The 25,214-nt window shown below is 43.6% G+C and overlaps 1 protein-coding gene across 1 annotated transcript in view; it reads left to right on the forward strand.

The window, feature by feature from the left end:
* KIAA1328 (KIAA1328 ortholog) overlaps positions 1 to 25,214 on the forward strand; it is a 256,258-nt gene that overhangs the window by 871 nt on the left and 230,173 nt on the right. The window contains exons 2-4 of the mRNA XM_032779841.2: positions 3,097 to 3,132; positions 5,211 to 5,350; positions 13,042 to 13,136. Of these exons, the coding sequence (XP_032635732.1) occupies positions 3,097 to 3,132; positions 5,211 to 5,350; positions 13,042 to 13,136 (271 nt within the window). The remainder of the gene's footprint in view (positions 1 to 3,096; positions 3,133 to 5,210; positions 5,351 to 13,041; positions 13,137 to 25,214) is intronic.

Here is a 25,214-nt window from a genome sequence, read left to right on the forward strand (position 1 = left end):
TGTACCTGTAGGAGACCAGGATGTTGGGGGGCAGGGGAGTCTGAACCTGTACCTGTAGGAGCCCGGGATGTTGAGGGTAGGGGGGGTTGAGCCTGTACCTGTAGGAGACCAGGATGTTGGGGACAGGGGTGTCTGAACCTGTACCTGTAGGAGACCGGGATGTTGAGGGTAGGGGGGGTTGAGCCTGTACCTGTAGGAGACCAGGATGTTGGGGGGTAGGGGGGTCTGAACCTGTACCTGTAGGAGCCCAGGATGTTGGGGGCAGGGGGCGTTGAGCCTGTACCTGTAGGAGCCCGGGATGTTGGGGGGCAGGGGGAGTCTGAATCTGTACCTGTAGGAGCCTGGGATGTTGGGGGGCAGGGGGGGTCTGAACCTGTACCTGTAGGAGCCCGGGATGTTGGAGGGTAGGAGGGGTTGAGACTGTACCTGTAGGAAACTGGGATGTTGAAGGGCAGGGGGGGTTGAGCCTGTACCTGTAGGAGCCCGGGATGTTGGGAGTAGGGGGGTTGAGCCTGTGCCTTTAGGAGACAGGGTTGTTGGGAGGGAGGGATTAAGCCTGTAAGAGACTTGGGTGTTGGGGGGCTGAGCCTGTTGGAGACTTGAGTGTTGGGGCTGAGCCTGTGCCTGTAGGAGACAGGGGTGTTGGGGGGCAGGGGGAGCTGAGCCTGTGTCTGTAGGAGACAGGGGTATTGGGGGGTAGGGGGGGCTGAACCTGTGCCTGCAGGAGACAGGAGCGTTGGGGGCTCAGCCTTTAGGATGGTCCAGTGGTCAGGGCATTAGACTGTGGGAGACCTGGATTCATTTCCCCGCTCTGCCACAAACATCCCGGGTAACTGGATAAGTTACTTAGGCTCTCTGTGTCTCAGTTCCCTGGGTGTAAAATGGGGATAACACGGTGTGCGTGTGTGAGGATAAATACATTCAAGATTGTGAGGTGCTCAGCTACTATGGTGATGAGGGCTGTATAAGTACCTAAGGAAGGAGACATAGAGACTGAGGGCCCTTTGCACATGGGGAGGTGCACACAGATTGTGTATGTTTGTGTGTAGAGACCATGGGGTTGTTTCATCTCATGGGGAGGAAATATAGGAATCAACCTGGGCTGGGAACAGTGTCCTGTCCCAGCCTGTCATATGTATGGATGGAATTGGAGGAGTATCTCAGCCCATCTCGGCACTAGGGGTAGGCACATGTGTACATAGTTGTGCACTATCTCAGCTGGAGTTGATATAAACTATTCTGGGGACATTTGGTAGGGAACACACAGACTGGGAGGTGTCTCAGCTTGGAAGGGTGCTCCTGTTCTGTAATACAGTGAATGTCCCTTGCAGGTGGTTTTCTGGCTCATGCACCATACCTAGTGCCACAGCACTGCCGCTTTATAGAAATGTTGGTTGTTGCCGTGACGTTGTTTTAGTCTAAGCTCTGCATGGTGGGGAAAAAAGTTGTCCAATGGGCATCTTGATCCTACCTGAGGCTTCTTGGATCAAGATGGTACATAAGGACAGCAACTTCTTGTCTCCCCTGCGGGCCACTGCATTCAGCATATGCAATTGGTTACATTTTTCACAGCTCTTGGCGAGTTGCAAGTGTCACTGTTTATCTGGGCAGAGTTTATGCGGTGGTGTTGTAGCTGTGTCAGTCCCAGGACATTAGAGAGACAAGGTGGGTGAGGTAACATCATTTATTGGACCAACTTCTGTTGATGAGAGGGACAAGCTTTCGAGGTACACAGAGCTCCTCCTCAGGACTGGGAACGAGAACGATGGTTTGTAAATATTGCCCTGCAGTATTTGAGACTCAAACGTTGCAGACAAAGAACATGAAAATGAGACAACTGAGGAACTGATGTAACTGAATTTCATTGTCCATGACAAGAAGGATGGGAAAAAGTAAACAGCGTAAATAGTGATGCAAGCTGGACTTCTGCAATTCTTTCAATCAAAGGTGGGCTTAATAATTTATTTTGCAAGCAAACATCTTTACCTCTGCTTACCGACACTGTCTCTTTAAAGAGACAAGGTAGGTGAGGTAATGTCTTCTATTGGTCTAACCTCTGTTGGTGAGAAACAAGGTTACACGTGACCTGAAGAGCGCTGTGTAAACTCAAAAGCTTGTCTCTCTCACCAACAGAAGTTGGTCCAATGAAAGCTGTTACCTCACTCACCTTGTCTCTTTAATATCCTGGAACTGACACCACTACAACAAAACTGCATACTGTCTCTTTAAAGAAGAGACTCTAAAGGCCACACCCTGCTCTGGATTCTGCTTTTTTTTGTGCTCTTATCTTTAGACTAATTTATATGGGGCAGGGATTTTGGCTCTGTAGGCACTACTGTAATACAAATAATATGTTGCTCAGTTCCAGGTGCTTTTAGAGGGCTAGATATAGTAAATTGTATTTATGATTGTGACAACCAGTTATCTGAACATTTCTGAAATAGCTTTCTTCACAAATAACTGGCTGAAACCAAATCTAAATCTCCTGCCTAAACAAATACATGAAAAGTCCCTGGACATTCAACTCTCATCTATCCTTTGAGGAAAGATCAGCTGAGAATGACCAACTTCCTTTTAAATCTTTGTTTCCTTTTAGCTTAATGGTCTTAGTCATGTACCTTGTGCACTGTGTAGTCTGTTGTGGTATGTGGTTCAGTGTCAGTGTGACAACATACATAAGTTTCAGCAATTTGCCTTCCCTGTCTGTCCTAAGAGATTCCTTATATAATGTTAACTTTAGTCTAGTTCAAATAAATATTGTGTTGCTTCATTACCTTAATACTTGGTGTTGCAACTGGGTCTGGTCCTGTGAATCTTTTGTAAAGATGACCTCTGTGATGATCTTTAGATGAAAGCTAGTACATACAGAGTGCATAAGTAAGTGTCTTCTTTCGAAATCGGCATTCATGTTTTGTTCTGGTCAAGTTTGTCCTGCAAGAGATGCTTTCTAAATGGTGGAGACTCATAAAAGGTGTCGGGTCAATAATTTTTTTGCAAATCACAGATTTAAAGGTGCATTTTCATATTTCTTTTTGTAGATCTCAGCTTGGACTTTTTTCTCTTTAATTTGTTTTCCTTTAATGAAATTGCATACAGTTTCTGATGAAGAACAGCCAGTGGTGTATGTGCCAGGTATGATTTCCTAATAGTTGTAAATGACACTTTGTCAAGTGAAACATTGCTGTGATTTTTCAGTTTTGTATTTTTCAGTTGCACATGAAACATAGAACCTGCCTGTGTTGAGACATAAAAGATTATAGCAGAGGATCTATGGCTCACTGTTTATAAAAGTATACAGTAGAAGATGAGTTGTTTCGAGGGATTCATTCCGATGTAGTCGTACGGCACAGTTCTGTCTAATCTATGGTGTAGGCTGAATCTTAATTGTGTCTCTGTTAAAGACTTGAACATTTTTAAATGCTTGACCATCTCTTAGCGAGTTTTGGGGCAAGGTGAATTAAATGCAGATCGATCCAGTCTATAATAAAAGATGGAACTGTTGTACATTTAGTTTAGTGGCGGTATTAATCGTCCCAGAATTTATCATCATATTAACTGTTTTCAAACAGAGAGCCTTAAAACAGGTATAACAAGGTTGTGTCTTTGCCTGATCCTAAAATATATGCATGTAACACATAACATGAGCAAGGTGTGTGTGTGTTGACGGAATTGGGCTGCAGACTGCATTGAGAAACCATGTGATCGAGGTTTGGACCAGTACAGTTGACGTTACTCTTTTTTTTTTTTTTATAAAACCCTGGCTATGCAAGGTAGAGGGCCTATGTTACAGCGGAATTAAAACATGGCTGAATGTGGTTGTAGCTAGTATGGCTCAAGCCCAGGTGATGACAGGGCCTACCAGTCCGTGACCTGGAAAGGAAAGTTTATGATTTTAGAATAACTTTCTGGATTTACAATAGAAATAGTTCATAATGCAGACCAAAAAAAATCAGATAACTTTAGGAACTCTGTCCCCTCTAAATTGGGGTGAAGAGTGGGATGGGAGAGGGGGATTCACTTTTGAGATCTCCATCCAAAAAATAAATGTACCAAGTTTGCTAATATAAGTGAGAAATATTTAAAAATGCCTAGTACCTCTAAACGGTGATAAAAATTTGGTTCTTAGGGTTCTGAAGACCAAAGACCTGAGTCATCAGAGCTTGCTACATAGCTACTGGCAGTGGAGCTGAACTAATGTTAGCGATAGTGAAAATCTCTGTAGTGTTCACACAGTAGTCAGGGTGCTAACCTAGGACTTGGGAGGCCTGGGTTGAGTTCCTTGTTCTGCTACAGACTTCCTTTGTGGCCCTGGGCAAGTCGTTTAGCCTCTCTGTGCCTTGCTTCTCTCTCTTTCAGGTAGGGTTAATAGCACTTCCCTACCTCTCAGGGGTATTGTGAGGATAAATACATTAAAGATTGTGAAGCATTTTGAGATGTACTGATGAAAAGCTCCCAGATAAGAACCAGGTATTGTGGTTACCCGTGAGTTTGACATGAGGAACAAACAGCATTAATCTTGGGCAAAAATATAGCTCAATAATATATATGTAGGCGTGGCAAAATTCTTTTTTTTAATAATTTCGGTGGATAATATCACTTTTTATTTTTTAGATTTTTATTGATAAATTTTCAGAGTTGTGGGTAATTATGGAGGGGTCAGACACTAGTTAATGACAGATGCTGAGATTTGAAAAGTTAGTTTTATAATTATTAAAACACAAATTGTCAACATCACGTATGAAAATATACAAAGCAAATACCCTAAATCGAACTCTTGAGTTTTCAAGCAGCATTTTTTTTGACTTTGCCTCTGTACATTTTTATTATTGTCAATGGAAATATTTTTTCATTTATGTGTGTGTATACAGTGAAATTGACATTTACCAATTAAAAAATCGAATGCTTCCAAGACTAAATATCTGTAAAATGTGAAACATTAAAATATGTCACGTGAGCGGTGGTGACATTAGTCTTATTTGTGATGCCTAGTTAGTCCTTATTTACGGTATTATTACAGAAGGACCTTTGGTTTGTGCTTTGGTTTGTGCAGTCGTAGGACAGAACTAGCAGGTGTGTCCAAGTCCATAGGTTATTTTGGGAGCATTTGCAGAGTTTATTTGGAAGCGTGTGTGATAGGCTGTTGGGGGATGGGGGCGTGTAAGAGCAAACTAAGAATCTCCTCTCAACGTCTGTTTGTCGTCCTCCTATAGGCATTTCTGCCGAAGGAAATTTAAGAACAAGACATGTGGTAAAGAGTCGAAAAAGCGAAGCTAAGCTGAAGGTCCCTGGAGCTGCTCCTTCTGCTTCCATGGATCCATTGAAAAGCACAGGAGACCCAGCAGGGCAGCAGGTCAGCAAGCATGGACTTTTCTTATTCTGAAGAGTTCAAACAAATAGTAGAAAAAGTTGTAACTAATCATTACGTATCACTGATTTTTACACCACTGCAAACTTGCATGATGGCTAGCAGGCAGTAGTAGTGATGAAGTCCCTTTTGAGAGGGGCGTGCAGTCTAAAGACAGGGCAAAGACTAAAACTGAGGACTGATATGAATGGTGTGCAAGTTGGACTGTATTAAACATGTATTGTTATTCCCATACGGTTCTATGTACAGTAGATCTTTGGTTAGCTATGAAATAAGCTACAAAGCACCCGAAGACATCCGAGGAAATAGTGATCCAATCTAGTCAATTGGTTTCACTTTTGAAATAGTATCTCTTTAATTTTAAAATAGGAAATCAAAGTTTAAAGACCTACTAGGTCACCTACACTATTCCCCTACAGTATATTGCAAGACAAGTTCCAAAGCAGTGGGACTTCCTTGTGAGACTATCCCGTAGTCTAATAGACCTCACCATTCAGAACTCTATGGTGAGCTGTGTTCACCTGTGGAACACTGAGCATGGCTATTAAACTAGTAATATTTATTTAATGCCTCCTTTGTCAGTCACTATCATCCTCCCTATCACTTAGGTCTGGGATCTAACCATTCCATTGTACTCTCTACAGCCGCACATTCACGAATTGTCTAAATCTCGTTGTTTCTTTCTGCAGAATATCTTTAAGATCCAGCATTCCTGTTACCATAAAGCTAAAACTCTCATCTAGCCCTTGTGTTCTGACTACCACATCCCCCTCCTCCTGTGACCTTAACCAATGCCACCTTGCCCAACTTATGTCCATTCCAAGTGCTATTGCAGAGATTGTTTTGCTGGCTCACTGCTTCAACCACATTCCCCCTCCCACTTTGCATCCCTCTGCTGGTTCCCTCTTTTCCACATCAAATGATAACTCTGGCTAAGATTTTTCCCCGGTTATTGTTAGTAAAAGTCATGAACAGGTCACAGGCAATAAACAAAAATTCACAGAGCCCCTGACCTGTTTGCTACTTTACAAAAAATAACCGGGGACAGGGTTAGGTAGTGAGAAGGAATGGAGTCCCAAGGGCGGGAGGGACTGACAGGCCGAGCCCCCCACCATGGCAATGGGCATAGCCCTGACCGCAGTGGCCGCAGTGGGGGGTGCAGCCATGGGGGACATTCAACCCTTGCTCCAGAGCTGGGCCAGCTCTGGGGCAGGGGTGCATGACCCAACTGAAGCCCCTGCCAAGCCCCGGCTGCCGCGGCGGAGGACGCATACACACATGGCCCTGGGAAGTTGCAAGGGGGGTGCGTGACCCCAGCTGCAGCCTCTGGCAAAAGCTGCTGGGCTGGGGTGCATGACCCTAGCTGCAGCCCCACCAAACCCGGGACACCATGGGGCTGTGGTGTACGGCCCCAGCTGCAGTCCCCAGAGGAAGCCACGGGGCTGAGTCTGCAGGGTCCTTGTTCCAGTCCTGCTGCCGCCTCCTGAAGCCCTGAAAGTCACGGAGGTCATGATAACTACTTGTTTTCACTTTAAAGGCCCTTCATGGCCTATCCCCACCCTACTTATCGCTACTTATGTGCATTTGAGCTTTTGACTCCTGCCTGCACTCTGCCAATGATACCAGTCTTGAATCCCCCATTTTCCAACAAGCTCTTTGGTGCTTTCTCCCATGCTTCCCCTTATACATGGAAGCTGCTCTCGATACACACCCAAGGCCAGCTTGTTCTTCAAATCCCTCCTAAAAACTCTCCTCTGCTGTGTTTCTACGGAGTGCTTGACATAGGTTAGGCAGCTGCTGTGCTGTGCCCATTGTGTCTTGTATTGTCCATAAGTCTCACCCTGTGTTTGTCTTTCATTTTATGCTTAGACTGTGAATTGTTTGAGGTGGAATTGTCTTTTTGTTGCGTTATACAGCTTGTAGCACTGTTTAGCCTTGACCCCATTCAGCCTCATAGCTTTCACCACTGTATAACTAATAATAAAGAGGGATGGAAACTAGATCATAATCTTTTTACGGTGGGCCCTCTTGTTGTCTTGTCTTGCAGAATCCTTATGGAGACTTAACAGTTCAGGCTTACCCTTTCCATGATAAAGAAAAAAAAAAATCTCATGATATTTTACTTGCTACAGTCAGGTGAAGTTTTGCAAGGTTTCTTTGCTCCTAGAGTCATGATGGCCACTGCCCATTGTGTCAGAGGTGTTTTAGTATTGAAGGAAGAACTGACCCCTTTACTTTGATATATTTCAGTTATATGTAGTCAGAGGTGAGATGCTGGAACACTGCATTGAAGCCAATGAATTGTTCCTTTCTAATATGAATCCTAGCAGAGCTGACTTGGTCTTTCATCATTCACAAAGCAGATCTGAGTACCATGTGGATGCTATATGTAGGCCTTTTTGGATGAGACATGAAAAACAAAGGTCCTGTCAACGCTGTCTAGATGTTGACGATCCCATGGTACCTTTTGTAAATCAGGATTTGCCCTGGTGGTCTTGTCGAAAATTCTTCTTCCTCCTCCCCTTGGATGTTGGGAAGAAGTTGACTACCAATTTCCGCCCCAAATGTGATGGTGTATGGGCACGTTTTGTGAAGGACTTTGGGATTTTGGGGGCTAAAGGTGCTGTATAAATGCAAAATACTAGTCTAAGGCCATGTTCTGCCCTGACTGATTCAGTAGGGTTAGACAAGATATAAAGGTGGCCTGTATACTTGACCTGTATACTTGGCCTGTATTTTCTGTACTGTATTTTCTGTACTGTATACTTGGCCTGTATTTTCATTTGTGTGTGGAGACAATGGCCTTCTCATTCCATTTTAAAAGTGTAATTATACTGTTAACAATTCCGGACCTTGATGTGTGTTGAGGTACAAATCTGCCTCTGAGAGGCCACCTTGCATCACTTGTTAGCAGCTGGGGACTATGAATGTGCAAAGACAAGCTTGTCTGGCTGCTTCTTCATCCCCTAAATCCATCTGTGTCGCTGTGAGAAGATGCTTTGGGCTGGGGCAAAGGGTTGGGGTGCAGGAGGGGGTGCGGGCTCTGGGACGGAGTTTGGGTGCAGGCTTGGGACAAGGAGTAGGGTGCAGGGGGTGTTGCGCAGGGTGTGGGCCTTGGCCGGGCAGGGCTTACCTTGGGCCGCTCCCAAAAGTGACAAGCACATCTCTCTGGCAGCGGTGCTGGGGAGTGGGGTGTCAGGGGTCTCTGCGCTCTGCCCCTGCCCACAGCACCACCCCCGTAGCTTCCATTGGCCACAGTTTTTGGCCAATGGGAGCTGTGGAGTTGGCGCTTAGGTCGGGGGCAGCATGTGGAGACCCCCCAGGGACCGCAGGGATGTGCTGGCCACTTCTGGAAGCGGCGATAAGCCAGGGTAGGTAGGGAGCCTACCTAAACCCCGCTGTGCCACCAGACTTTTAGCATCTAAAATCTCTCAGGTTGGCTTCAGTATCCTCTGGGAGATAGAGCCTGATTCCGGGAGACTCTCTGCAAAACTGGGAGGGTTGGCAACCCTACTGTGGAGTAGTCAGATCAAAGAAACCTGCAGCGTGAAACTCAAAGTGCTACCAAAGGAAATATTTAATTTAAATAAAAATTAAAAGGCTTTGAATGAGGGTCATCTTAAAGCTTAGAGTATGGAATAACATAACTCTGCATAAGATCATCGCCAGTCTTTCTATTAGGCTACTTACAGTAATTGTTTTATTAGCTTTTGAACACTGGTTTGAAACAAACTGAAGATTGAAGAGCACATTTTCTCCTTGGTGTGTACACTCAACTCACATTACTGAGAAGCATTCGTTGTGAAGGAAGGTTAAACTGTTATTGTTTGCTTCATACTTTCAACAGCTATTCTGTATTGTACTTTGTATTAAATTTGCCCAGTTAAATTGTAAGATCTTTGAGGGCAGGATTATTAAGTACGATGAACACTTAGTAACACTCAGAATTCATAGATATCTAGATTCCAAGGCCAGAAAGGAGCATTGTGATCATCTAGCCTGACCTGTACTGCACAGGCCGTAGATCTTGTCCAGAATGATTCCCTTTGAATGAGAGCAGATCTTTTTAGCAAAAACATCCAATCTTGATTTAAAAATGGTCAGTGATGGGGAATCCAGCATGACAATTGGCAACGTTCTCTGTAGTTTTTTCCGTCCATGTGTGGAATGAATTTTGTTTTGTGCACCATTATCGAGGTGATGGGCGCCACCAGTAGAAACAAAAAACCATAATGTATATTTTTCAAAAGATACTGTGGAGATAATTACTCCAGCCAGAACAGGCTAGGCATTTTAGAACTCACTATTCAAAGAATTAAATTTATGAAATGCATAGACCAGTCCAGAAACTAAAATAACAGCGCTTTGAAAGAATAAAATTACAGCTGACCAGAGGCTCCAAGGCAGAGGGCAGGAGCAATGTGGCTGCAGAGTAGCTCGGGGAGAGACACTTGAACACATGCTGCCGGATGTGTGCAGCTCTGCTAACCAAATGTGTGGCACTTGATTCACTTCTGGGCGGCCACGCAACTGCGCAGCTTAGAGGGAACACGGACCCTTGGTAAATTGTTCCAATGGTTAAATAGTTTTGTTAAAAATACATGCCTTCTTTCCAGTCTGAATTTGTCTAGTTTCAACTTCCAGCCATTGGATTGTTTTATACCTTTCTCTCTTAGATTGGAGATCCTATTATTAAATATTTTTTTCCCCAGGTAGGTACTTATAGTCTGTAATCAACTCAACCCTTAACCTTCTCTTTAACTAAAATCCATTGAGCTCCTTGAGTCTGTCACTATAAAGCATGTTTTCTAATCCTTGAATAATTATTGTGGCTCTTCTCTGAACCCTCTCTAGTTTGTCTATGTTCTTCCTGAATTGTGGGCCCCAGAACTAGACACAGTATCCCAGCAGTGGTCACACCAGTGCCAAATACAGAGGACAAACCACCTCTGTACTCCTACTCAAGAATTCCCAAGTTTATTCATCCAAGGATCACGTTAGTCCTTTTGGCCACACAGTCACACCGGGAGCTCATGTCTAGCTGGTTATCCACCATGACCCCCAAATCTTTTTCAGACTAACTGCTTCCCAGGATGAAGTTCTCCATCTTGTAAGCATTGTCCGCATTCTTTGTTCCCAGATTATACATTTACATTTAGCTTTATTAAAATACACGTTCTTTGCTTGTGCCCACCTTACCGAGCATTCCAGATTGCTCTGAATCAGTGACCTCTTCTCTTCATTATTTACCACTTCTCCAATTTTTGTGTCATCTGCAGACTTTATCAGTGATTTTGTTTTCTTCCAGGTCATTAATAAAAATGTTAAATAGTATTGGGCCAAATCCAATCCCTGTGGGATGACATTAGAAACTCACGCATTCAACGGTGATTCTCTGTTTACAGTTTATATTTTGAGACCACGTGTGCCATGTTATTTTTATACCTTTCTGGTTTTCAGTTAGAATGTCATGCCTTACAGAAGTCTAGATATATTACATCAACACTATTACCTTTATCAGTCAAACTTGTAATCTTTTCAAAAAATATCTAGTTAGGTTCTTTTCTCAAAATAAACCCATATTGATTGGCATTAATTATATTACCCTTCTTTAGTTCTTTATTAATCGAGTCCTGTTTTAGCCATCCATTATCCTTCTGAGATCGATGTCAGGTTAACAGACCTATAATTTTCCGGGTCATCCTATTTACACTTCTTAAATATTGGCACAACATTAGCTTTCTTCCAGTCTTCTGGAACTTTCCCAGTGCTCCAAGACTTATTGAAAATCAACATTAAGAGCCTAGCAAGCTCCCGCGGGCAACTCTTTTAAAACTCTTGGATGCAAGTTATCTGGGTCTGCTGGCTTAAAATTGTTCAACTTTAGTAGCTGCTGTTTAACATCCTCCTGAGATACTAGTAGAATCGAAAGAGTGTTGTATGATCTGACTACATCATCTGATGATCAAGGTTTAGAACTCTTCAATCTTCTACTCAGGCATATAGGAATTTGTTGGTTTTATCACATGTATGTAAAGATCTAGCACACTGTAAACACATTCTTGAGTATTTGCCATTACTTCCACTTAGTTTGATTTCTGTTTTATTACTATCAAATTCTTGGAGAAAATAATGTGGATTAAAAATAATTCAATCTCCACCTCTTTTTTGGATCGCTTTGTATTTCATATAGGTTCTTATACTGAGCTCATCACTGTAGCATGAGAATGCCGGGCACAGGCCTTGGATAACTGTCACTAGCTGTATAAGGTTGTTTTTACTAAGTAAAGCCAAACTTAGAGTTCAGTGGAAGAACCCATGGAAATATCCACAGTTGTATGTAGGCTTTGCAGAATTCAATTTTTTTCATATAATTTTAATAGATATTTTCTCTTTTTAAGGACTTATTTAGATTTTTATAATTTAATATTCAGTTGTGGGAAATCAAGTACAGTTAAGACAATTATTTAATGATAGCACATGTTGAGAATAAAAAATGAAAGTTATATAATTGTTAAAACAGTGTCAACCTCACATGTCAATATACAAAGTACACTTCTGCCCCGATATAACGTGACCTGATATAACAGGCATTCGGATATAACTCGGTAAAGCAGCAGGGCTGCGCACTCCGGCGGATCAAAGCAAGTTCAATATAACATGGTTTCACCTATAACGCAGTAAGATTTTTTTTGGCTCTTGAGGACAGCGTTATATCAGGGTAGGGGTGTAAATACCTTTAAATCAAACTGTAAGTTCTCAAATGGTGTTTTCCTTGCTTATCTGTAAATTTTGATCATTGATGGAAATATTTTTTCACTGGTTTGTATATGCACAGTGAAATCAACATTGACCAATAATAATCTAATCTGTCCAAGTCTAATTATATGTAATGACAATAACAGTGATACTGTAAGAACTGACTTTTAAACTATAAACTGTGTACGCCCTCTGGTGGACATGGGTACCAAATGCATTCATTCATTTATTTAGGTGAAATATAGGAGTGGATTGGCTCAGAAAGAAGAAGAAAGCATGGTAGATTAGATTTAAAAATTATCTTGTTTGAGGGGCAGGATTGCAGTTGTTGAGAAGCGGTTGAGTATAGTTTAGATTTTAAATCTAATAAAAAAAACTGACAATGGCTAGTGGGGTGGGGGTAACTCAGTTTAGTGAGTGTTTCTAGATAAACAAAACACAATGGAGCTAACAAGATACCTATCCTGTTATCACCCTGATCACTGCTTATATGTTGCATATATGACTCCTGTGTTTAGCCACACGAGTTCCTGATTTTGATCTGTCAATTTGGATGAAGTCACAATACAAATATAATCCTAGATTTGTAGGCCACCAGGGACCATTTTGATTATCTGGTTGAATCTCCTGCATAACACGAGCCAGAAAACTTTGCCCAGCAAACCCTGCATTGAGCCCAGTAACTCGTGGTTGAATTAGAGCATGTCTTTTTTTTTTTAAGAAGAATCCACCACAAAATGTGGTAAATTATTCCGATGGTTAATTACTCTTAAAGTTAAAAATAGGCACCGTGCTTCCAGTCTGAGTTTGTTTAGCATAATTTTCTAACCATTGCATCCTGAAATACTTTTCATAACGTCAGAAATACTTATTTTGTATAAACTATTGCATTTTAAAATGCAGATTTTACTTTTCAGGTCACTAATGAAGGCGGAGCGAAGAGTGCTTCTTTAAAGGATTTGTGTCCCGAGGACAAGAGACGCATTGCAAACTTAATTAAAGAACTTGCCAGGTGAGAAGAAGCTTCACCTAAAAATGCATTATGAGAGTCATTCTTTGAGTTAATGCCAGACATCTTAGAACTTCATCTTTATTAAATAGACGTAAGCATAAAGTGATTGCTCTTGCTGGAAGAGACTTACCCCCCTTGACCAAAAAAAGCTAGGTGGCATCAAGCTAATAGGCCTTTATCCTGCAAATTGCAGGAGCCTGTTCACACACAGCTAGTTACAGGATCATGGCCTTAGGGCATGGTTACATTTGCAAATGTAGAGTGCTTTGAGTTAAACCAGAGCACAGTAGGGAAAGCGCTGCAGTCTGTCCACACTGACAGCTGACAGCGCACTGGCGTGGGCACATTAGCAGCTCGTGCAATGCCACAGAGAGCAGTGCATTGTAGTAGCTATCCCAGAATGCAGGTGGCTGCAATGTGCTTTTCAAATGGTGGGGGGGTGGAGTGTGACAGGGAGTGTGTTGTGTATATGTGGAGGGAGAGTAAGTTTTTGGGGAGCTGAGAGCATGTCAGCATGCTGTCTTGTAAGTTCAGACAGCAGCAGACCTCCCCCACCTCCCTCTTTCACACACAGCATTTCATAGTAATAGTTGTTTTGTCTCGGAGCAGATAAGCAGCCGGCTGTCAAACGGAGCTGTCAAAGGGCATATCCAAAACAATGACAAGAGTGGCCACTTGACTTAAGGGGATTGTGAGACGTTTCCAGAGGCTGATCAGAGCGCAGTCATGCAACATCTCATTCACACCGACGCTGGGGCGCTCCAGCGGGGGCGCAGCAAATGTTATTCCTCTCGCCAAGGTGGAGTACCAGGAGTGCTCTAGCCGTGGAGTCAGAGCGCTCTAGTGCTTTGCCAATGTGGACAGGTTGTGAGCTAGTGCGCCTGGGGCTCTTTTAATGCACTGTAACTCACAAGTGTAGCAAAGCTGTTAGTTGCAACAAGGGCTCTTTCCTCTCGTGTGTAAAAGAAAATATTAAATTCTTTCAGTTATTTTCTTTGTTTTCTAAAGTCACAAACTTTGCTGGTATGAAAATTTGCAGTGCTCATCTGCCAGTGGAACAAGTTTTAAGAGAACTACCATTTAGAGATAGGAGCATAAGCTTTCGTGGGTAAAAAAAAAAATCGCTTCTTCAGATGCATGGAGTGAAAATTACAGATGCAGACATAAATATCCTGGCACATGAAGAGAAACGAGTTACCTTACAAGTGGAGAACCAGTGCTGACAAAGCCAATGCAGTCAGAATGGATGTGATCCACTCCCAATAATGAGGAGGTGTCAATACTAAGAGGGGGAAATTGCTTTTGTAGTGAGCCAGCCACTCCCAGTCCCTATTCAAGCCAAAATTAAAAGTGTTAAGTTTGGAAATGAATTGTAGCTCTGCAGTTTCTCTTTGAAGTCTGTTTTTGAAGTTTTCTCATTGGGATGGCTACTTTTAAATCTGTTATAGAATGTCCAGGGAGGTTGAAATGTTCTCTTACTGGCTTTTGTATGTTACCATTCCTGATGTCTCATTCATGTCCATTTATTCTTTTACATAGAGACTGTCCAGTTTGGCCAGTTTACATGGCAAGGGGGCATTGCTGGCACATGATGGCATATATCACATTAGTAGATGTGCAGGTGAATGAGCCCCTGATGGTATGGCTCATGTGGTTGGGTCCTCTGATGGTGTCGCTAGAGAAGATATGGAGACAGAGAAGGCAACGGGGTTTGTTACAGGGGTTGGGTCCTGGGTTAGTGTTTCTGTGGTGTAGTGTGTAGTTGCTGGTGAGTATTTACTTCAGGTGGGGGTGGTGGGGGCTGTCTGTAAGTGAGGATTGGCCTGTCTCCCAAGGTCTGTGAGAGCAGGGGATTCTTTTCCAGGATAGGTTGTAGATCGTTGATGATGTGCTAGAGAGGTTTTAGCTGGGGGCTGTATGTGATGGCCAGTGGTGGTCTGTTACTTTGTTAGGCCTGTCCTGTAGTAGGTGACTTCTGGGTACCTGTCTCGCTCTGTCAATCTGTTTCTTCACTTCCCCAGGTGGGTATTGTAGTTTCAAGAACTTGATAAAGATCTTGTAGGTGTTTGTCTCTGTCTGAAGGATTGGAGCAAATGCGGTTGTATCTTAGGGCTTGGCTGTAGACAATGGATCGTGTGATGTGTCCTGGATGGAAGCTGGAGGTGTGTAGGTAAGTATAGTGGTCAGTAGGTTTCCAGTATAGGGTGGTGTTTGTGACCATCACTGTACAGTGCAAATAAGCAATCTATCTCCTGTCTTACATGTTTTAACACCCTCCCCCCCCCATGATTGAAAAAGATCTGAGTCTCCTCACCACACAATGATGAAAAATGAAAAGGAACTGAGGGAGTCACCCTGTTTTAGTTTCCATTTAAAAGGAGGGAAAGAACATTTTGTACTGTTACGATACGCTGAATTTTAGGATGTACCTTGTTTCTTCCATGTATTAAAGGCAAAAGCAATTGGTGATCACCAGCACTGCTTACTTATAATCTTTAAAAAGCTTTATTGAGTACCTGCTTGTTTGCTTTTGATGGTAAAACAAAAAATTTCAGATTTTTTTTGCTATGTAAGCTCTCTGGGGCAGGATCCATGTGTTTGTACTGCTCCAAGCACCATTGCACCTTAATCCTGATTGAGCCTCAAACTGCTGCTATAACATAAATATTAAAGAATAATATTGAGAAGATCATAATCCCTTTACTTGATGTTTAGCATCCACGTGTGCTCAGTGGAGAGGTCTGTTGCTAGTGAATCCGAGGCACTTGACATTCCCTAGGAAGCTTATTTTTCTGTCAGATGGTAATATCAATAGTTAATTTAGGAAAAATAAAACTTTATAATGGGAACAGTCAGGTTCTGAATAAACAATTTAAAAAATTTGCATATTTTATCCCCTCCACAAACACTTCAGATTAAAACACGTACTGCGTGGGTCTCTAAATGTGCATAAGTTACCTGACTGAACAAATGCACCATTTTTTACACAATCTTCATTATAGGGCATGCATTCTTTTGGCATTCCTAGTTACACTGTCAAAGACTTCATAATACAATAGAGGTCACGCTCTTTTCAATTTAAAAAACAAACAACCCCCCTTTTGAAAGTTTATCCTGGAATCTGCTCCATACCTAATTGTATGTTTCAGTTGTATGTTCTCACTGGGCTGCTGGCAGTTTTTCATAGTATTCTTTTTTTTTCTTTAAAGAAAAGAACTCTTTGTAAAATTTCATACATTCTTCGAGATGAAAAACGGTGTTCAAAATATGAAATCATATTTTTGCCTAAACATTTTGATATGTCCCTACAAATTCTAAAAATACTTTTTCAGCTGTTTTTAACCATAGATTTCAAAATGCTTTGCAATAGTGAGCAAGCATCATTAGCCTTATTTTCTCAGATAGAGAAACTGAGGCACAGAGATGAAATGATGTCGCCCTGTAAATCAGTGATGCAGCTAGAAATGTTCTGTTGATTTATTCTCTTCATCCACTGGAATACTTTCCTCATAATAACTTGTTACAAATTTTTGCTGTACAATCTTTTAGTAAACTTCCAACTCTTTATTTTTAACTACTCCGTATGTTAGAATGTCTAGTTAAGGCTGTAATGAAGAATAGATTGCACTGAAGCCTGCTTACAAATGGTCAAATGTTGTAGCTGTTCTAGAAGCAGGCCCCAATGTTTGATATATAGATGTATAATCTAATAATGAAAAAACCCTCTATTACATTGTTACTCAAAATACACTGCTCCCAACTGAATGCCAATGCACTAACTCATTTAAACACAGGATTCTTTTAAAGTCTCAGATGCTTTGATTTTTCCCTGAGGATAGATTGATATTTCTGCCTGACATTTCTCTGAAGAAAAATAGAAAGTGCAGCAACATTAATTTTGAAAGGTAAAATTAGTGGAACACTATTATTCTATATTTAGTTCTTTTATTTTTAAACCTAATCATATTTTTATTGGATGTAATTAAAAGTCCTTTGCAAGAGTAATAGGAAAGTTAAACTTTAACTCGTCTCACCTCATTCGCTTTTTTTAAAAAAACTCTTTATAATTTGATATTTCGTAGTAGCAAAAAAGAACTAGTAAAATACTGAAATTTCCAGATAGACTTTGCAATAAACAATAATAATAATAATTAATAAAATAAAAACTTCATCTGGCCAGAGAGAAACTTCATAGGTTTTGATTGTGCCACACTGTGTGCATGGAAATGTCATGGTAGCTGAGAATAATTCCTGCATGTTTATCACAGGATCATGGGTGGAAATTGTTTGGTTAATAACTGCCCATCTCAAGACAAACTGAAGGAAGGGATAAAATCCTGGCCATACTGAAGTCAGTGGCAGAACTTCCATTGATGCAAGTGGTCACAATTTCACCCAAGATTTGCTGTAATAGCTCAAGTTATTGACCTGTCTCATTGGGTATCTTGACTTTTCTGCAATGGTTTATGACTGGTGGAGCTACTGGAGATTGTCCTCATCTCTTTACCCTTGCAATTTTGTACGTGGAAAAGTGTGTGTGTGTGTTACTCTTGAGGGCATTCTGCCCCAAAAAATTAAAAACTCTGCAAACAATATTTTAAAAATCTGCAAAATTCTGCAAATTTTATTTCTCAGATAATGTGGATGGTCCAGCATGGCAGTGGGGAGCACAGGCCACTGGCTGCACAGAGGTAGGAGATCATTGTGCAGCTCCCCACTGGGATATGGACTCAGCAGTGAGTCTGGACCCAACCCTGACACAGCGCAAGGACCAGGCCTACTCCAGAAACACCCCAGGGCCCTGTCACTCCATGCCAGGTGCACCAGCTATGGGCAGGCAGGCTCAGCAGGGCAGGATCCAAGTGAGAAGGGGCTTAGCGTGGGGGAATTTAGGTGTGGGTTGAGAGGGTTCTGTGTGGGGTAATCTGTGTGTGGGCAGCTCAGGAAGGGATCCTGGGGGGATCTGGATACACAGGGGATTACTGGGGGAGGGGAGCTCTGGCTGCAATGGGCCTCTGCAGGAGGGTCGAGGTGAGGGTAGTTGTCTGGGTGTGGAGGGCTCAGAGGGGTGGGGATCCAGGTGCAGCTGGTTGGGTCTCGGTATGGTGGGGTTTCTGGGGTGGGTGGCTCATTGGGGTGGTGCAGGGGGAGTGGGGTTTGTGAGGGGGTTCTGGATGCAAGAGAGGGTGTGAGTTTTAGCGAGAGGGTCTGGATATGAGGGGATCTGGATGCACAGGAGTTGGGCAGATGGAGGAGCAGCTCTCTGTACAGTGATCCCTTCCCCTGCAGCTAGGGAGCGATGAGTGCAGGAAGCATGGGGGAGAGGAGTTTGCAGAGCTTCCTACAGCTTGGGGGGGCAATGGGGGGGCGTGGGTCTGACCTGGCCCCAGATGCCGTGCACAGGAAGAGGAAGTCCCGTTCTCCCCAGCCCAGCCGGGGCTAGCAGCTGAGCGCAGCACAGGATAGGAGCCACTAGTGGGGTCTTCCCCAGTCATGCCCCCTGCTCCATAGCGATTTATCTCTCTGTCGACTGCCCTGGGCAACAGAAACATACTGCTGGTGAGGGTCATATGACTCCTCTTGTGGCTTCCTTTTGCATCTCCATTAGAAAGTCATTTTTCAGGGGGGGAGCAAAAAATATGTGGGGGACATAAATTCTGTGTACGTGCAGTGGCGTAGATTTCCTCTAGGAGTAGTGTGTGTGTGCGTATTCCTTCCAGACTCTGCTGAACATTAGCTAATACACTGAAACATGGAAGAGGATTAATTTTACCTTACTTTGACTAAGTTCTAATGTTGTTAACTATAATATTATCCTATCCTTTGGTAAAATTCCAGCTACAGTATTTGCTTCCGACCTGTGCTGCAGGGAATTTCAAGGGTTGACCACACACTAGCTATTAGGGACTTGATGTAATTAATTTTAAGACCGTGTTGAAAGAAGGAACTCAGTCAGATCCCTTCTAATCTTCTTTTTGAGGCTAAATAGTTATAAGTTTTGCACTTTTCTGTCACTTGTAAATCCTAGCCATCTCTTTGTCTTTTTCTGAACCTATCCAAACTTTTTTACATCTTAAGGTGAAGGGACATGAACTGGACTGGGTGTTCCAAATGAAACTGGTCTGTTGTTGGCTATGTCATATCTTCTTTACCTTATGTGCCTTCTAAATACATCCAATGCTCTCTTCGCTTTAACTAGAGAGTCTAGATGGACTCATCACTCCACTGTCCATAGTGACTGATGCTAGATGTTCAAAAGGTTTTGCAGGCACCATGTGCCTTTTTTTCGTGTTCCAACTGGGGCTCTGCTCATTGTTGATTCCTTGAGGAATTTCAGAGCTGGGGTTAGTCATGGCTAAGTTACCAGAGTGCTCTGTGTACTGAGCAGTGCAAGTGGGTTATGATCATTGGGCTCGCTGCTCCATGGGCATTTCAAAATCACTCAGAGGTTCCTATGTACTCAGGCAACTGCTTCTGGCTTACTGATGCAAGTGGCACAACTATACCAGCAGGAACAAGTTAAACCATTACTTTCCACACAGGACCTATTAGCTGGGGAAGATGTTCCTTGACCTCACACTGATGCAGGCTTTCCTGCGTGCAGGCTTTCCAGAGCAGTAATGGGGAGAGAGCAACACACAGGATCCACACCCTCTCACTCCTTGACAGAGTCACAACTGCCCTGGATCCTTCCAGAGGAACAGTTGGGGATATCATGGGCATCAGCCAGTTATCTGTCCGATACTGCCTCTGGGACTTCCTAAGTAGAGTGGCAGGAGTGGCCACACAATACACTTGACCTTAACATGTTTTTGCAACTAATACAAGGGTCTTGAGAGCCCACTCTCCTTCAGTGTTTGGCATAGTGGATGGGGGTTTGTATCCTTTGAGGATTCTCAGGATGGACAGCTTCCATGAATAGGGAGCATCTTCACTAGGAATATGATACGTGTGACGCCAAGCGGTAGTTCACAGCTGTAGTAGCAAGATTTGCTGATTCTTGTCTTCACACTCACCCCCTAAATTCTTCTTCCCTGCCCTCACGGTTTGTGTGTGGAGTCAAGGAATTCACTTGTATTTTGGGTGAGTAGAAGTATCAAATAAGATGCATATACCATGCAGACTCATTCATTAGCAGTCCTACTCCTCACAGCACTGGGAGGACAAGTACTTGATCTTTCTGTTTGTGTTCTCTCAGTTGACAGAGGGCACCCCTAGAAAATCGAGCCCCTCACCCTTTATTAAATCTTCAGTTAAAGGCAGAGCACTGGTATAGCAATTTGCCCGTCTCAAATTGAGATTGAAGTGTCTGCATCCAACTGGAGGTACATTACTATACACACCTGAAAAGCGTGACAGAACATTCCTGTATGTGTGCATAGCATTGTCACAGAATGTAGAATGCCCTTGCCTGACTTGGCAGATACTATATAGTGGAATTCATGTCCTCAGTCAATGAGCGTGCAGGAGCTCAGAATGGAGAGTTTGCTGTGCCTATACGCTAAGGAACAACATGAGGATGAAATCCTCCTCCTGTTGCATCTTTATTAGGGGATATGAGGATTCCTAGCTGGGGGAACAGGGTAGCTGTGTCTGAGATACTCATCCGCTTTCTCCGTGTGGTTCACCAAGCATGCGGATTGGGTTATTGGGTGTGGATATCTTGACTCTAAAACCAGAGATTCTATATGTCATGGGTCGGCAACCTTTCAGAAGTGGTGTGCCAAGTCTTCATTTATTTACTCTGATTTAAGGTTTCATGTGCCAGTAATACATTTTAACATTTTTAGAAGATCTCTTTCTATAAGTCTATAATGTATAATTAAACTATTGTCGTATGTAAAGTAAATAAGGTTTTAAAAATGTTTAAGAAGCTTGATTTAAAACTAATTAAAATGCAGAGCCCCCCTCCCCCCCCCGCCCCAGACCGGTGGCCAGGACTCAGGCAAAGTGAGTGCCACTGAAAATGAGCTTGTGTGCCACCTTTGGCACGCGTGCCATAGGTTGCCTACCTCTGGTATATGTAGTAGAGAGAGAGAGAGAGAGAGCCTGGAGCGCTGGGCCTCGTGCAAGACCTGTGATTATGAGCCAAAGTCAGGCGATGTATTAAATCAGATGCTTACAGGTATACTGTCTGGTACATGAACTTAGCAAAGGTACTGCTGGTGTTGCTAAAACACAGGCATTTCTAAGAAGTACTAGGCACTGGGTAAGTATGTGAACACATTCCAGAAGATTAGCACAGGTACCTCCTGACCTAACACAAGATAAGAGGGTTTGACAGAAGTGATGAACAATCACGGCTCAAATTCTCATAGATTATTTTGCAGAGGGGCTCCCCAACCCCACCACATGCTATAAAAACTCCAGGGCCTAGAGGGAGAGGAAGCGGGAACTTGAGGCTCCAAGCTTCAGCCTTCAGCTGCTGGGCTGGTGCTGGGGGGAAGCTTGGGGCTTCTGCCCTGCAGGGCGACAGGGGTCTGGGCTTCAGCTGCAGGGGAGGGGAGTCTTGAGGCTTCAGCTCTCCTGGAGGTGGAGGCTCCGGGGCTCAGCTATTCAGCCCTGCTGGGGTACATTGGGGTGCCACTCCAGACAGCTCCAGCTGAACTTAAGCCCTGTGAATAGGGATGTTTTGGCCAAGACATCAGGAACAAGATACAAGGAGAGGTAACAAGGAGATGTCATGAAATTTAAGGTGATATGTAAATTATTTGTCTAGAAGGTTTGGGGTACCTTGCCATAATCCTTTGTGTGTCCGAGCGGACAACAGAAATTCCGGCTGCTGACTGAGCTGCTCCTTGCCTCGGGGCACTCACATGTTACTGTACCTGTAGCTCCTACGGGACGCTAGGACTGTGCTTTGAGGGCTATAAACCTGGCCAAGTGCCTTTGTCCCTAAACTGTGCTGGTGGTCTTTTTTTATGAGTAACATTGAGGTCTTCTGAATTAGCAGGCTGCACTATCTGCTTGTGCTGATAACACTGGAGCTCCAGGAACAGAAGCACTGAGCAGCTGTAACAGCTTAGCAGCCTGGAGAACGTTACCGAGGCAATGACATTCCAGCCTTCTACACTTAAAAACACTATAGTCTCCCTGTGTTGACACCTGGGTAAGAGAATAGAAACCTTCATTAAAGGGAATCTTTAGGGGACCCAAGAGGACATAGAAGGAAGTCTGAGGGAATGGACACTCAGTCCTCTGCATATACCTCAGTAGCAAGCATTGATGGTGACACAGCTGGACTGTGGACCCTAGAGCTACGGCAGCATGCAGAATAAGGTTTAATCAGTATCTGTGGCGTGGAGATGTTAACTGCTGGGGCGTGTTGCTGCAGTTGATTTGTGGACTTTGTAGCCATAGGTATGGCAGGCGTTAAGTTGTACACAGCTGTGTGGAGATGCCTGTCCAGTTCAGTACAGTGGCAGTATATTTGCTGTTGGGGTGGCCATTGTCAGCTTGTTCATAAAAAGATACAAATGGCCATACTGGGTCAGACCAGCGGTCCATCTAGTCTAATATCCTGTCTTCCTGCAGTGGCCAATGTGAGATGTCTCCAAGGGAATTAACAGAATAGGGCAGTTTTTTGAGTGATCCATCCTCAGTCATCCAGTACCAGCTTCTGGCAGTCAAAGGTTTAGGGTTCCCTGGAGCATGGGGTTGTGCCTCTGACCATCCTGGTTAATAGCCATTGATGCAGCTATCCTCCATGAACTTCTCTAATTCTTTTTTTCATATCGCCAGCTCACCTGACAGTGCGCATGGTGATGTCCTGACATCACAGAGGATGTTTGCTTTGTTCAGTACGGTTGTCAGGTTCTCTGCTTCCGCCTTTTCAGCTTGACTGCATAGACTACTGCATTTCTCTGTTGTCTTCCCACTACCTACCATTGCCTTTAACTACACTGAGTTTAGTTAGTATTTGGCCCTGCAGCTGCTGTTTATTCAGGCCTTAGGTGTGTTCCTGGACTGCAGACCCAGCTGTGAGTTAGGGGTGGAGGTTGCTTTCAAGATAAAGAGAGCTTATTTAATCACCTGTAAAGCTGTATTTTGCTTGGTGCTCCCTGGTTACCTTTCATCCCTATTGAGCAGGCTGGACCCTGCTCTGTCTTGTGCTGGTGCCCTCGCTGCTGTCCTGTCATGCTCAGGATGTTCTGATTGTCACTTTCAAAGCCAATCCCGTCCTTAAGACACTATTTCCTTGATTGCTGTGAGCCCGGGTCTTCCCCTCAGTGAAGTGAACAAAATAGATGGTGGCTTTACTAATTTGCTTTTGATGTCACATCCTTTCCCCCATCCCGTCTGTTGTCTACTTAGGTCTTAATTCTGCATGCGTGCTGAAGAGTCAGGCTCTGTACAAGCATAAGGTTCCATACAGGTGGATCCCTTTGCAGGGTCAAATCCATGAGTGTTTAAGCTCTTCAAAGCAGGGCTTTTGGGTAGAGTTTTCAAGAGAAATCTAGGCACTTAAGTCTCATTGACTTTCAATGAGACATGGGCTCCTAAATCACTTTTGAAAATAGGACTTGAGACCTTGTCGCGTTTTGGTGCTATTGAAAATGTTATCCTTTGTTTCTGTGCTGGACAGCCATATGCCTGGCAAACTGAGCAGTACCTAAACCCACTGTTGGGGAAACACTGATCTAGTGGCTGTTATGATCATATGAGGATTTTCTTCCATTGTTGGTATACTGAAATATGTCTTCGTTCTGTAAGACCCTTAGTAGAAAATGTGCAGGACCTTATGTAGCTGGTAAAGTTACATAGCTAAATTTAAAAGGTATCTTGAGCAAAGGTTTTTTGTATCCTTTGCCAAGGGGTTTGAATGTAAATTGCACAAGAAGATAGATTGCAGTTGTAGCAGTAAACCTTGAAATTGTTTTATTGGTTTGTTGTCTTTGTTCTCAGCCAGTAATAAAGCATTCTCTCATATGAGCAATGGCAACAGAGTCCAGAAGCTATGTATATTAGGAGGTGGGATGATAGAAGTGTTGTTGCCCTTTGAAGGTTCAGCTGTCTTTCTGACCCCAGGAGGAAGAAAAGACTGGTGAAAATCCTATTTCAAAACACCACAAACTGAATAAAGTATTTTAGTTTGGCCGCAAAGTCCTTCCCAGTTCCAATAAAAACCATTTGTTATTTCCAAGGGAAAGCAGTACAATAAGTAAATAATAATCTCATTGAGCCTTGTCCAGGGTGTGACATAAATCCAGCATAATCTGACAGAGCACTTGTATTCCTTTTCCTTGACTTCCTTTTGCTACCTCTTGTGAGTGATAATGTCTTCTGTATCTTATGTGCCCTTTATGGACTGTCTCTCTTGCTTTGTGGTACGTAAGCATATACAGCCACGTATCTTGTGACATTGCTTACTGCTCTGTCACTTAATGCACAAGATACGTGGCAACATGTATCAAAGAGCATCACTGAACTGCCTGTGCCTTGTGCTCTACGTTAAATACGAAGTGCAGTGCAGCACATGAACACGATGCAGACAATACAAATAAAGCACAGAATATAGAGATGGGCAAAACCCATTAGATTTGGTTCCTATCCTCTTTGGCCTATACAGAATCATTCCCTGCAGTGCATTTTCTAATGCTTTGTCCAGTTTGAATGATTCTGTTGTAAATCAGTGTGGCTCTGTGCTCACATCAGTTGGTCCAACCTTTTTTTGGCGCAGCATCACCCTGGCAATTAGCAGATGATCATTGTCCTTTATAAGCAGTGGTGTATTATTGCCTGGGCCAACAAATTTGCTCACGCCCCCTCTCCAACTCCGCCCCTTCCCCAGATCCCCAGCCCGTCTCCTCCCCCAGGCGTGCCGCGCTTCCCTCCTTCTACCTCCCTCCCAGGCTTGCCGTGCGAAAGCGCTGGGAGGGAGGGAGTGAGTAGCGGCGCGCTCGGAGGAGGCGGAGCAGAGGTGAGCTGGGGCCCGCGGGTGTGGGGAGTAACTCGAGGAGGGGGCAGGGAACCGCTCCCTGCATCTGCTCCACCACCGCCATCCCCCGAGTGTGCCGCAACTCCCCTTCTCCCCTCTTCCTCCCAGGCTTGCTGTGGGGGAGCGGAGGTGAGCTTGCG

This window comes from Chelonoidis abingdonii, chromosome 6, assembly GCF_003597395.2.
Source record: "Chelonoidis abingdonii isolate Lonesome George chromosome 6, CheloAbing_2.0, whole genome shotgun sequence".
Lineage (NCBI taxonomy): Eukaryota > Metazoa > Chordata > Testudines > Testudinidae > Chelonoidis > Chelonoidis abingdonii.